This window comes from Scomber japonicus, chromosome 14 (genome assembly GCF_027409825.1).
Source record: "Scomber japonicus isolate fScoJap1 chromosome 14, fScoJap1.pri, whole genome shotgun sequence".
NCBI classification, from domain to species: Eukaryota; Metazoa; Chordata; class Actinopteri; order Scombriformes; family Scombridae; genus Scomber; species Scomber japonicus.
This window is the reverse complement of record NC_070591.1, coordinates 23,326,545-23,337,951: the sequence shown is the minus strand read 5'-3', so window position 1 is coordinate 23,337,951 and position 11,407 is coordinate 23,326,545. Positions and strand designations below refer to the sequence as shown.

General features: G+C 41.0%; 1 protein-coding gene across 2 annotated transcripts in view; it reads left to right on the top strand.

The window, feature by feature from the left end:
* The first annotated feature begins 123 nt into the window (after positions 1 to 123).
* The window catches only part of LOC128373086 (striatin-like), a 29,276-nt gene continuing 17,992 nt past the window's right edge, over positions 124 to 11,407 (top strand). For both annotated transcript variants that reach the window (XM_053333319.1, XM_053333318.1), the window contains exon 1: positions 124 to 433. In XM_053333319.1, coding sequence (XP_053189294.1) covers positions 221 to 433 — 213 coding nt within the window. In that variant the 5' untranslated portion in view covers positions 124 to 220. The remainder of the gene's footprint in view (positions 434 to 11,407) is intronic.

Genomic DNA, 11,407 nt, shown 5'->3' with positions numbered 1-11,407 from the left:
GAATAAAGAATTTTCCTAATAAAATTTAAAAAAAGTTTATAGACATGCAGTGGGCGTGGTCGGGGCTGGTGACGTCATCCGATGACAGCTAGCTGTCAGAAAGTGAGTTCAGACCGAGCCGAGCAGACGGATCGCCGTCGACAGCCTTTTGCTTTTTCCGTTTGTATCTAGCACCGAGAGTCAACGAGACAACGGGCAAAGCTTTCCACCGAGCCCGGCCATGGACGAACAGGCGGGGCCCGGCGTGTTCTTTAACAACAATAACAACTCGGTTTTACCGGGAGCTGGGAAAGGACCGCTGCCCGATGGCGACGCTGGGGAGGCGGCCCGGGCTCAGTACAGTATCCCGGGGATCTTGCACTTCCTGCAGCACGAATGGGCCCGTTTCGAAGTAGAGAGGGCACAATGGGAGGTGGAGCGGGCAGAATTACAGGTGAAAAACCACCACACGACCACATATTAGTGGCAGAACCGCGGCACAGCTCTGCTCCTTTATTGCAACTCGCTTGAAGTGTATGTGTTTGATTGTTCTCGTTACCATGCTAGCTTGTTAGCTTTAGCTCAGGAGCTAAAGGCGCTGCACGGCGGCTTTTTGCAACCTTTTTACCTCGACTGAAACCACCAAACTTGCCTGCTACCTTTCTGAGAAGGCTTGATAGCACGCTAATGTGTTACATAGTAGGCTTAATTAAACGACTTACTGACAGCTATATTTACTAACTAAATAACGCTAGCCACATTGTACATGTAACATTTAGCTTCCATTTCCATTAAAAAAAACAGAATAAGGTGGAGGAAAGGTAGCGTCGTTATTATAAATATAAATGTAAATGCTGGTATCTCTATATAGCTGTCTCTCATGATGGACAGCAAACACTACCTAAAAGACTGTAGACTCAGTATGTCTTGTTTATGAGCCCTATGATAATATCCTAGCTGCCATGTCACTGCCACTCCTGATGGAAAAAAATCAAAAATGCAGTCTTTTCTAAAGGTCAGAGTGCTTTAATGGGTCTTTTTCAACTGTTTTGAAAGTTTACTGACTCAGACCTAATCGGCAAGCAATTTAAAACATTCAGCTGCTGATAAATTTTAAGTAGGCAAAAGGTTTTCCTGCTGTGAAAGAGGATTTTCCATAGAGGAGACCAGCTGAACTAGATGTGAAAGACCCAGGTTCACTCTGTAAACCTTGTTTTATTGGGGTTTCCTGAATCCAGAATGTTAACCCCCCCCCCCCCCCCCCCCCCCCCTTTGTGTCAAGGTTTTTTTTCTGCACAACTCTTTATTCTTTGGCCATGTTTGATTTCACTTTATGGGAGCTCAAATATATTTTCAGTTTAAAGTGCCAATCCCTGTTGGCTATTTTCTTTTTTCCAGGTGATTCAAGTAATGATTAACAGTTATGGCCATATAACTGGTATGTGTGTGTGTGTGTGTGTGTGGCTTTAGCTGGGTAGAAATATCTGCAGCAGTCTACATGATGGACTCTTTTAATAACACACAGCGAAAATTACTTTAGAAACCATATGCTTGGTTAGGATTTGAGTTGGCATTGTCATAGCTCATTACTATTTAGCTTGAGCTTAATGTTTAGTTGAAATCATTTGGGGTTTTGTGTGTGTGTGTGGGGGGGGGTGGGAGGGGGGGTGGCCTTTACACAAGAACCCAACACTAACTTTTAACGGCAAGCAGCTCCATCCATGCAGTGACCTCAGCTAACAAAGAGATGAGAGGGAGACACTGCATTGTTTCTACACTGGTGACGTACAGGACGGACATTGTAGTAGGGTTTTGACTCATCAGTTCATGCAGCTCTCTCTGTCTGGCCCATGTATTAAGCTTCCTGTCTGCTGTCATGAAGCAAGCTTATCAGCGAAGCAGCAGCAACTGCGGCAAAGCGCAGTGAGGTTGCTAAATGGCTTATTGGGTGGTTTGTTTGTGGCGGCAAAACAGTGCGCGCTCAATTTGAGTTGTTGTTTTGGTTATTTCTCAAAACGTAAGCCAGCTGATATTTGGACGTCGTTTTCAAAGTTCTGTTTCAGTCATAGGAATGATTCCAGTTACTGTGGAGCAGCATCTGATGGTAATCTTTCAAGAATTGATGCTACTTTGTAAGCTGTGAACATTAACCGTTTATTTTGATATCTTCCTGTTTTTAGTCCTTTTAGTATTGGAGCAATAATGAGCACTGAAAAGCTTAAATAATCCACATCGGACTGTAACCTTGTAATGTCCTCAAGGGATGTCTACTTATTTAGCAAATAGAGATGAGACTATGTCAGATTTTAGTGTCACGATTATTGTGAGATGAAAAATCACGATTATACAATTCTCACGATTATTTACACAATGGAATGAAACACTGCTCATTTTTAATTAAATGTTTTATTCACACTCTTTCTTTTGGTCCTGCAAATAAAAGACTCTAAGCCTACTTTATAGTAAATACTTTAAAATTAAATAAATACAGTTGGCTATTTGAATAGTAGGCACATTTTGAATTCACTGTAACTGTAGCTATATAGGTGTGTGTGTGTGTGTGTGTGTGTGTGTGTGTATAATCTTAATATAGCTAAATAATTATTAGACTTATATGAACCATTATGCCTACAGTTTAAAAAAGAACTGGACAGCCTATCATTGATGATGATATACTCTATGTTGAACTGTTCAATTAATATTTATTTATATAATTACATTTGGAGAGAGCCCCTCCTCCTTGGTGCGTTTGTTTGGTGGATATAATTGAGTATCACTCCAGGTAGGCTGAATACATGTGACACGCTGAACACACAGTTTGACTACACGCTACACACGCACAGGATGTTACTAGCGTTGCGACTCACAAGAGATTTTTTTGCTACTCAAACGTCGCAAGATACCGTAATTGATCAAATTCTTGCAGTTAATTTACCGTGACATTTTTAGTCGCGGTTAATCGTAAAACCGGTTAATCGTGACATCCCTAATTGCAAATGTATACAGTACTTTAACCTAGAGGACGGTATTGATGGAGTAGCTTCCATCGAAGAGGCCACAGTGAGGAAGGAAAGTTAGGAAGTGGTTTAAATGAACGTAAATAGACATGTATGAATAATGAAAAGTTCCAGTGGAGCTAAGAGCCTTTATGGAGGACACCATGCAGCATCTGCAGCGCGTTCTCTTTTTCATCCTCTCTGCAACATACAGTTCATAGTCTTCATCATCTTCACGGGCCACACACTCTTGTTTCAATCACATATTAAAGCTGGCGTTTTGTCTTGCATTTTTTAAGGAAGGTTACAGACATGGTTTCAGATAAAAGCCCATTAAGAATGTGCTTAAAGTGATTTCACAACCCAGTGAATACCAGGATTATTTTTTTCTTGTTGGTTGTATAGACATTGAATGGAAGACAGTTGGGGCTGTGTCTTAATGTTGCTGTTTTTGGGAGGAAGGCAAACCCCAGGGCTTGTAGGAATGTCGTCCAGCAAGCCTGTTAGGTCATGCTCAGAGCCACTTCTCTCTGGTGGAGCAGCACAGAAACCGTACTGTACATGCTCGTGTACTTGAGCTGCTGTGTCGATTATGTGTAATGCATAGGCTGCTGTCATTCATGATTAGCCTCCAGCTGAGTGCTCAATGATAATCAATTGATTGACCTGAATCAATCTGAATTGTTTTCTTTTGCTGGTGAAAGGACATAGCTCTAGTTAGTCTGTGGTATGTTATCTTGGTACTAGGTGATTAGCACAGCAACTAATGATTGTTTTCCTTATCTGTTTATCTATTTAATATGTTTTAGATTGATCTATTGTTTAAATAAATTATTGTAGGGCAGCTCTAGGTTATCCACTAATCACCAGGTTGACAGTTCGATATACAGGGCATAAAATTAGCACCAGCCAGCAGCCAAATGCTAGTAAAATATGCAATCCGCAGCCAAAAAACCTGTGTATGGACTGACTGGTAAAACCTGAACATTCACTAGCCATTTGGCCAGTGGACAAAAAAGTTCATTTTGCACGGCTGAGAAGTATCCTTGGAAAAGATGCTGAACCCCTAATTGCTCCTGATGGTTAGGCAAGCAGCTTGTGTGGCAGCTCACATCGATTTGTGAATATGCATGTGAATAGTTGAATGAGAGGCACTCAGTGAAGTGCTTTTGATTTTAAAAAAAGCCTGACGTAAATCCAGTAGCAAATGTTTGGCATTTTCGCTCGGTGAATGGCTTAAACATTCATTTTAGATATAAAAATGGTTGTTGATTTATTTTCCTGTCAGGTGCCTGAACAATTAATACACTAATTGTTTCAGCACTCAGAGGAACTGAAACAGGTGGTTAGTTGTATTGGTTTCAATTTAAATAAGTGGAACACAAGTTAAGTGTATTTGTTTTTGATAAGGAGTGCATACATAGCATGCTGGTGTTGACTTTAAAGCATTGTTTTGGAGGACTAGGGCATATTTTAACATCATTGTGTAGCAGTGATTAATGGGATTGCATCATGTTGATACTTTAATTAAAATGATTCTGCAAGTTATAATTAAACCAAACCTCTCTATACTCTCCCCATACTGAAATGTATATCAGTCAGAAAGAATATTCTTATTAATGTTGTGATATTGATTTAAATGATATCACACAGCCGCACTGATCCTCTCCAGGCCTCATGGCTCAGGTTTAGTCCAGTTACACCCTGTATGGGCCAGCACCGCTCCATCAGCCCTCCAGTTATGGGGAAATCCCTGCTCCACGGGGTATCTCCTTGCCAGAAGTATCTGTCAGCAGCCATAATTTGACACCAGGAGAAGGTTGAAGGTGACACAGGGTGTAAGGTGGCTCCGTTTAGCTGCACACTGAAACGTAGGCCAGCTCCACTGGATAGAAACCCTCTTATTTCTGAAGGAAAGCCTTTTTTAACATGAGCAACACTGTTATTACTGGGCTCGTGTTGTTCAACCCATTCTCTGCATGTCAGAAAGGACTGCAGCAAACTGTGGAGCAGCCTAGAATTAGCCCGCCTCAGTTAGATGACTTATAACTGTGATCTCATGTTTACTTTTTTACTAATAGCAAAGCCCGGGTGCATTTAGCTCACTGGTGAGGGAATAAGGAGGACTGGGCCACGCTCAAAACACACACATGCACATACCGTGGCATTCAGAAATTCAGAAATGGGTGTCACCGTCATTCCTAAGTCGATACTCGTCCACCCCCAAGCTGTAGTTATTTTTGCTCGCCTTCTCGGTGTGCCTCGAGAGTGGGAAAGCACAAAAAAAAAAAAAAAAAGCAAGAGTACACATTTCCTCACAAAGAATATAAGCAATGTTTTGTCAACAAGGTAGCCCTCAGATATTGACACAGAAATTTTAGGAGTTGCGAATGTAGAGAGCTACACAAGTTCAGATAGAAACTAAAGCTTCACAACTGCTCACATTCTTTCTCACGTAACCGGGGGTGTAGACCACAAAGAGCCAGCCCCGTCCCCGTCTTAAGCCTTAGCTTTGACACACTGCGGTAATATTCAACTGAAACACCACAAAGACAGTCATAGCAGTACTAATCAAATATTCACTGTGCACGGGGTAACAGCGAGTAGTTTAAAAGGGTTTCGTGTTTTTACTGTGAGAGCGCCCGAATGCAGCCGTGTTTATTAACTTAAAGCCTGCTCCTCTGAGCTTTGCTGAACTGTCCCCCGTCGGATTCACGCAGCACACGGAGGCTTTCTCCTGGCTGTCGAGCCGATTTGTCGGCATGTTAATTCCCCCTTCTTCCTCCCTCCATTCACACTTACAGCCTTCATCTTTCTACGTGGGTGTGCGGGACAGCTGCCCGATTGTGCCGCAAAAGTTGCCTTCCTCTCCCAGTTTACAGTAGTAATGTGAGGTCGCCAGTCTGTCACAGTAGTAAAATTTGTGTACTTGCCAGGTTCAAACTGTTGCTGTCCTAATTTGATGTGGTGATGTGGTGCGGTGTGGTGTGATGTAATCTGGTTTGTTTAGTTTCCCCCCTTTTTTTATGGTGCTTTCATTACAGGGAAACTTGGGGATTTTTCACCCTAGAATTTATTTTCCCATCATTGTGTGTCTAAGTGACTAATGGGGCAATCATTTTTGAAATTGGTCCAGTATTGAAAGTATTGAGCTGAAATGTAATTGCTTGAAGCAATAGAGCTGGGTCAATGTATGTCCACTAACAGTGCTTGTTTTTGCCATTGACAGGCTCACATTGTTATTATAAAGTTATTGGTTACTGTTAGGTTTTTGACATTGCAGAAAGGACCTTACAGAGAAATAAAATGTTTTTCTTGACATTTCGCTTGATTTTTGTTCTGAAATCTTGCGTGAGTAGAGTTGTTGCAGGAAGACAACAGTGGAAACGTGAGCGAGAGCTGGAGAGAGGAGAACCAGGAAGAGTTTGTTGTGTGGTAACGTAGTTTATCATGATCTGAAAGATAGAGGAAGTCATGGCTGAGTGTTTAGCTAATTATTTAACTGTCTTCCTGCAACAACGCAACTCTCGCAAGATTTCAGAAGCAGACATCTCTTTGAGCAAGATTTGGTTAGACATGACAACAAACAGGCTGGAAGCGAAAGGTAAAGAAAAAAGTTTATTTCTCTGTATGACCCTTTCCATAATGTTATCAGATACTCATAGTAACAGTCTTAGCCTGTCAGTGGCAAAAACAAACACTTTAAGGGAGCACTGTCGCCCCATCGAATTACATTGAAGTCCCTTTTCACAGCTGCTGGCTGAAGCGTTCCGTTTCAATACTGGACGAGTTTCAAAACTTGTGTCCTCATTATGCACTCTGAGAAAAAATGATGGGAAAATAGGGTCCATGTTAAAAAAATACCAAAGTTTGCCTTTCCAGTAAATGGTAAGGGCAGTTGTTTTTAGTGTGTAAACATTGTAGTTTTTGTAGTTTTGTTAGTGTTTTATTTGTTCTGTTTCTTTATTTTTTACTTTGGCATGTTTAAATGGTTAAACTGTAAAAACAGAAACAGCTGATTATGTTTGTTTTCGTTGTTTATTTTTTTCCACATTTGGAAAAACACTACTTCAGACTCACAGTGCAGAATTGGCCCACTTACACCATTCTTTGAAAAAAATGAGAAGGAACTTTCTTGTCTAGTGTTATCATTATCAACAGCAAAGCCCCGGGTCTCGTAATGCTAAAGAATAATCACTCTTGCTCCTCTGTGGACTCATGCGTGTCATGAAGTGAAAATGCTCTTGAAGAGGCCTGAAAGAAGTAATTTAGTCACCCAAAGGTAAAAAGTGAAGTCCTGTCTGACATCCCTGACATGCCTGAGAGCTATTAAAAATGGAGATGGTACTGAGCTTTTTTTCTATCTCTCGGTGCCACACACACACACTGAAGAGGCCAAAGGGCACCAGCTGCCTCCTTGCTGCCACTCCTGGGGGTTGACCGCCTTTTATTGGAAGAAAATCAGTCTCTGTCTGCTGTGCCTGTCCTATTTCACTCATCTCATATTCTGAAATGGAGCACTTGACTAGCTCTGCTGGAGATGCTTATCCACATCAGTGTAAGCTGTTCTTGTGATAAACTACACAAATACACAGAGTTGCGGATGCTGCCTTTTTATTGAATATAAATGTAGTCAGACCTATGAATTTTTTAATTTTTATCCATTTTAAATCTTCTTAGCTCCCCTGAAATTAAATCGCTAGACTGCCAAGTTACTAAAAGCTCAAGTATTTACTTATATATCTACAGGAGACATTTATACCTATTACTAAATGTTGCTTTCAATATGGCTCTGCAAAGACCACACCTTACAGTCACACAACCTATTTGTCAGGGAAATGCTGATGTTGAAAAATTTAGCTCTTGGCTTGTATGCTGGAGTGTGTGTGCACGCCACAAGCCTTATGTAATATTAATGCAGCAACATGGGATGCAGCACCCTAGTCCCAAAGAAGCCCATCATACCGCCTTTGTTTGTGCCCCTCGGTATCACTGCAGTGTCAACTTGACACGAGCAGCATGACGGCAAAGTGCAAAGTGGAAAGTCACAAGATGAAAACGGCAAATCTGTGTCTCTGTAAAGGTTTAGAAAAACAGAGACGTATTTTTGTCAGGCATTTTTAGCGTTATAAGGAGTTTACGTCTGTTTTATGTCTACGAGGTAAAAGATGCAGCTCTGCTCGCTCTCGATAACAGAACAGAAATCTTTATTAAATCACAGTTTGAGCAGCTCACCCTTAATCCACGCTCACAGACAGCAGAGCGGATCGATGTTCAGTGTCTGCATTTAAAGGGGTGAGCTCCAGCCCTGATCCTCACTATTTCACATCATCGCTGTCATGGATCAGAAGCAGCAAAAATGGAGCAGTTGATTAAAACACAGCAGTTAGTTTGATACCCACACCCGACAGTCCGTCAGATGATGTGTAATATATGTAGATATGATCGGTATCTGTGGCTCTTTCCAGGTTTTCTCAGAGACCTTTTTTTTTTTTTGCTAACACTTGAATTGCCGTCTTTATTTTGTGCTAAGAAGGAGGTGAAGGGACAGTGGGGGAAACTGAGTTAATAATTATTGAAATTCCTTCAGGAGAGTTTAAAGATAATCCACCTCAGCTCAGCCTGACTATGAGTCACTGACAATGTTAACCATGAGATGATTGCTATCCATTTAATGTCTCTGGATATATTTGATCAAAATCAGTCTGCTCTATGGAAATACTAAATTTCATGTTTTTGTTTTCAGGTATTTAATATGTTGGATTACCTGAAAACTGATTCTTGAGTGGTTACTTTTATCAAAACTAGTCTATCAATGAATATGCTATGATACACAGTTTATCCATATTGTGATTTAAAAAATTCCGTACACTAGTATGAGTATGAGTATTTTATTTGTGTTGCCCAAACCTACAAACTCTGCTCTCTATAAACCCTGCAAGCTAAAGGAAATTTAACAGAAGCAGCATCTCTTCTACTGCTTCACTGTCTGAATGTGGAATATTTAGTATGTTTAAGTATGTTTGGAAGCTTATTTCAAATACCTTTTTAAAAGATCCTATTGTATTTTATGGGATGTATCAGAGAGACAAATGTATAAACACCAAAGCAAACTGGATATAAACCTTCTAAACAATAAACTCTGTTGTCGTCATAGGGATGGACAAACTACCATGTTTACATCTGGATTTTCACTTGCATGTAGCATTAATTTTCTGATTACAGCTTAAAGCCTGTAATTATAATCTTTAAGGTACACGACCAGCGTTTACACCTGATTGCTGAATTCAGTTTATACGTACCTGCATTACTACTGTTTTGACTGTAAAGCAGTTCTATTAGTCTGCGTTGATGTTTTCTATTAACAAAGAGAAAGTACATGCTGTACTACTTTACAGTACTTCACACAGACTAGCACCTCTGTCTGTCTTGTGTTGTTTTGCTGCTTTCTTTTTGTCTGTTGCCACTAGTGTAATGGCATGCATGGAATGTACTTGGCTAGTTATCAGGTCGGCCATCACGGTGCTCATTGGTTTGCGGTAACTGTGAGAGTAAAGACCCGGTGTTCATTGAAAGGAAGGTTGTTTGCATTGTAAATGTGGGATTTACACCAGGCCCCCATTTCCTTTTTCATTCCAGACTGAAGGGCCAGTGTGTGTGTGTGTGTGTGTGACTGTTGTTTTCGTGTGTGTGTGTGTGTGTGTGTGTGTGTGTGTAGGCCCCGAGGTTAAATGAGTATCTGCTGGATTTCTTTTACAAATGGAGTGAGCTCAGTCTTGCCGCTGTGTACATTAAATGGCCTCATTGTGTTGTAGATGTCTTTGTCGATGACGCAAAAACAAGTCTGGAAGAAAAGATGCTTGGAACTCAGACTTATCACTGAGATCTTTTTTAAGATATAAATAGTGTGGATATAGTTGATCACATCTACTGTCATACTCATGCTTAAGCTGAAAATGATGTTGAAAAAGTGGAGTGTGTAATCCACTACTATCCATGTGTTTTAAATAATGATGATCCACACTATAACAGAGACACACGACTATAAAAATGAAGGCGTAAAACTGCTCTGCTGCCTAATACATTTGCTTGTTGTCAGTTCATCTCACGTCAAGCTTAATAGAAAAATGGCAGAAAATGTGCATCTCTTTTTAGCAATTGTCTCTATTGAAGAGCTAAGCTATAGCTTTTCGGTACATGTTTGTTTATGTAGTTTAATGAGGCTGTAATTAAGCAGGACTGGAAGCTTCTGCCCGCTCCATTTTTCCTTGTTTGATTCATTTAACGAAGAGAAAGAAAACTGAGTTCCAAACTTTGATTGACTGCATGTCAAAGCAGCAGATATTGAGACTGATTCTCTTACCTCGGCTTACCAGAGTTTAGCGTGCGGCTGGTTATTTTCCTCCCCTAGCCATTAGCCTATCTCTGCTGCCTCCTTTTCCTGTCTCTGAAAAGCCCTGCGCTCTAGATGGATGCCCCATTCTGCATGTCTCTCTCACAGACAGACTAAGGAGCCCTTATCCAGCACAGCCCAATAATGCAGTCAGTGTGAGGCCTGGAATTAAATGCTTCCTGTGTCTCTTTATGGCCGGAGTTGACTCATTGCATTCCTCCCAAGGTTAATGTTTGATGGAGGAGAGATGGCGAGCCAGAGATTCACAGAGCCGCACTCTTCTCTATCTCTGGCACCGCAGAACGACACAGGTCCGTGGGCCAGCGTTTCATTTCATGAGGATAAGGAAGCGAACCGTCGGCCCCGCTATCTCCATCAGCGCAGATGTACAGTTTCATCTACAGTGAAAAATGTGCACTTTCTTTGTTTTGTTTGTCGTCTTACACTTTGTTGTTGCTTTTTTGGTCATTCTTGAGGAACGACTTGGAACGTGTTGCTCTGATTTCCCCTGTTGAAGAAATCTTGCTGTTTTTTTGGTTCCCTTTGTTGGAAATTCAGTTGTTTTTCTGCTTAAATCATTGAACAATTGAACCAGAGAGATCAAGAGTCAATTAATAGAAAATAGCTGTACAATTAGCATAATGAGGTATTTGTAGGGTTGGTTAACCTGTTGCATGTGATACAGTTTGAGCACCCACAGGCAGTGGTCCTGACATTTCCTGATATTTGGATCAGAGCCACTTTAGCCAGAGTAAGTTATTTTGGGAGCCACTCAGTCTGGCTTTATTCAAAACACTGATAATTTTCCATATGCAATATTTTCCTAAAGCCTTATTTGTGCCCCTTTTTAAACTACTATGAGCCTCCTCTCCTATCCTCCAAAATAGCCCAAATCCATCCGAGTTTTATTCCACATGTGCAAGTTGCTATCTGCAGCGCATCTGTAATCCACCTCGTTGTGGAAATCAATATTTATGATCCGCTAAAAAAAATGAACGGCTTACTCACTGTTCCGTGAGTTTTGTGGCTTCGCTGACAT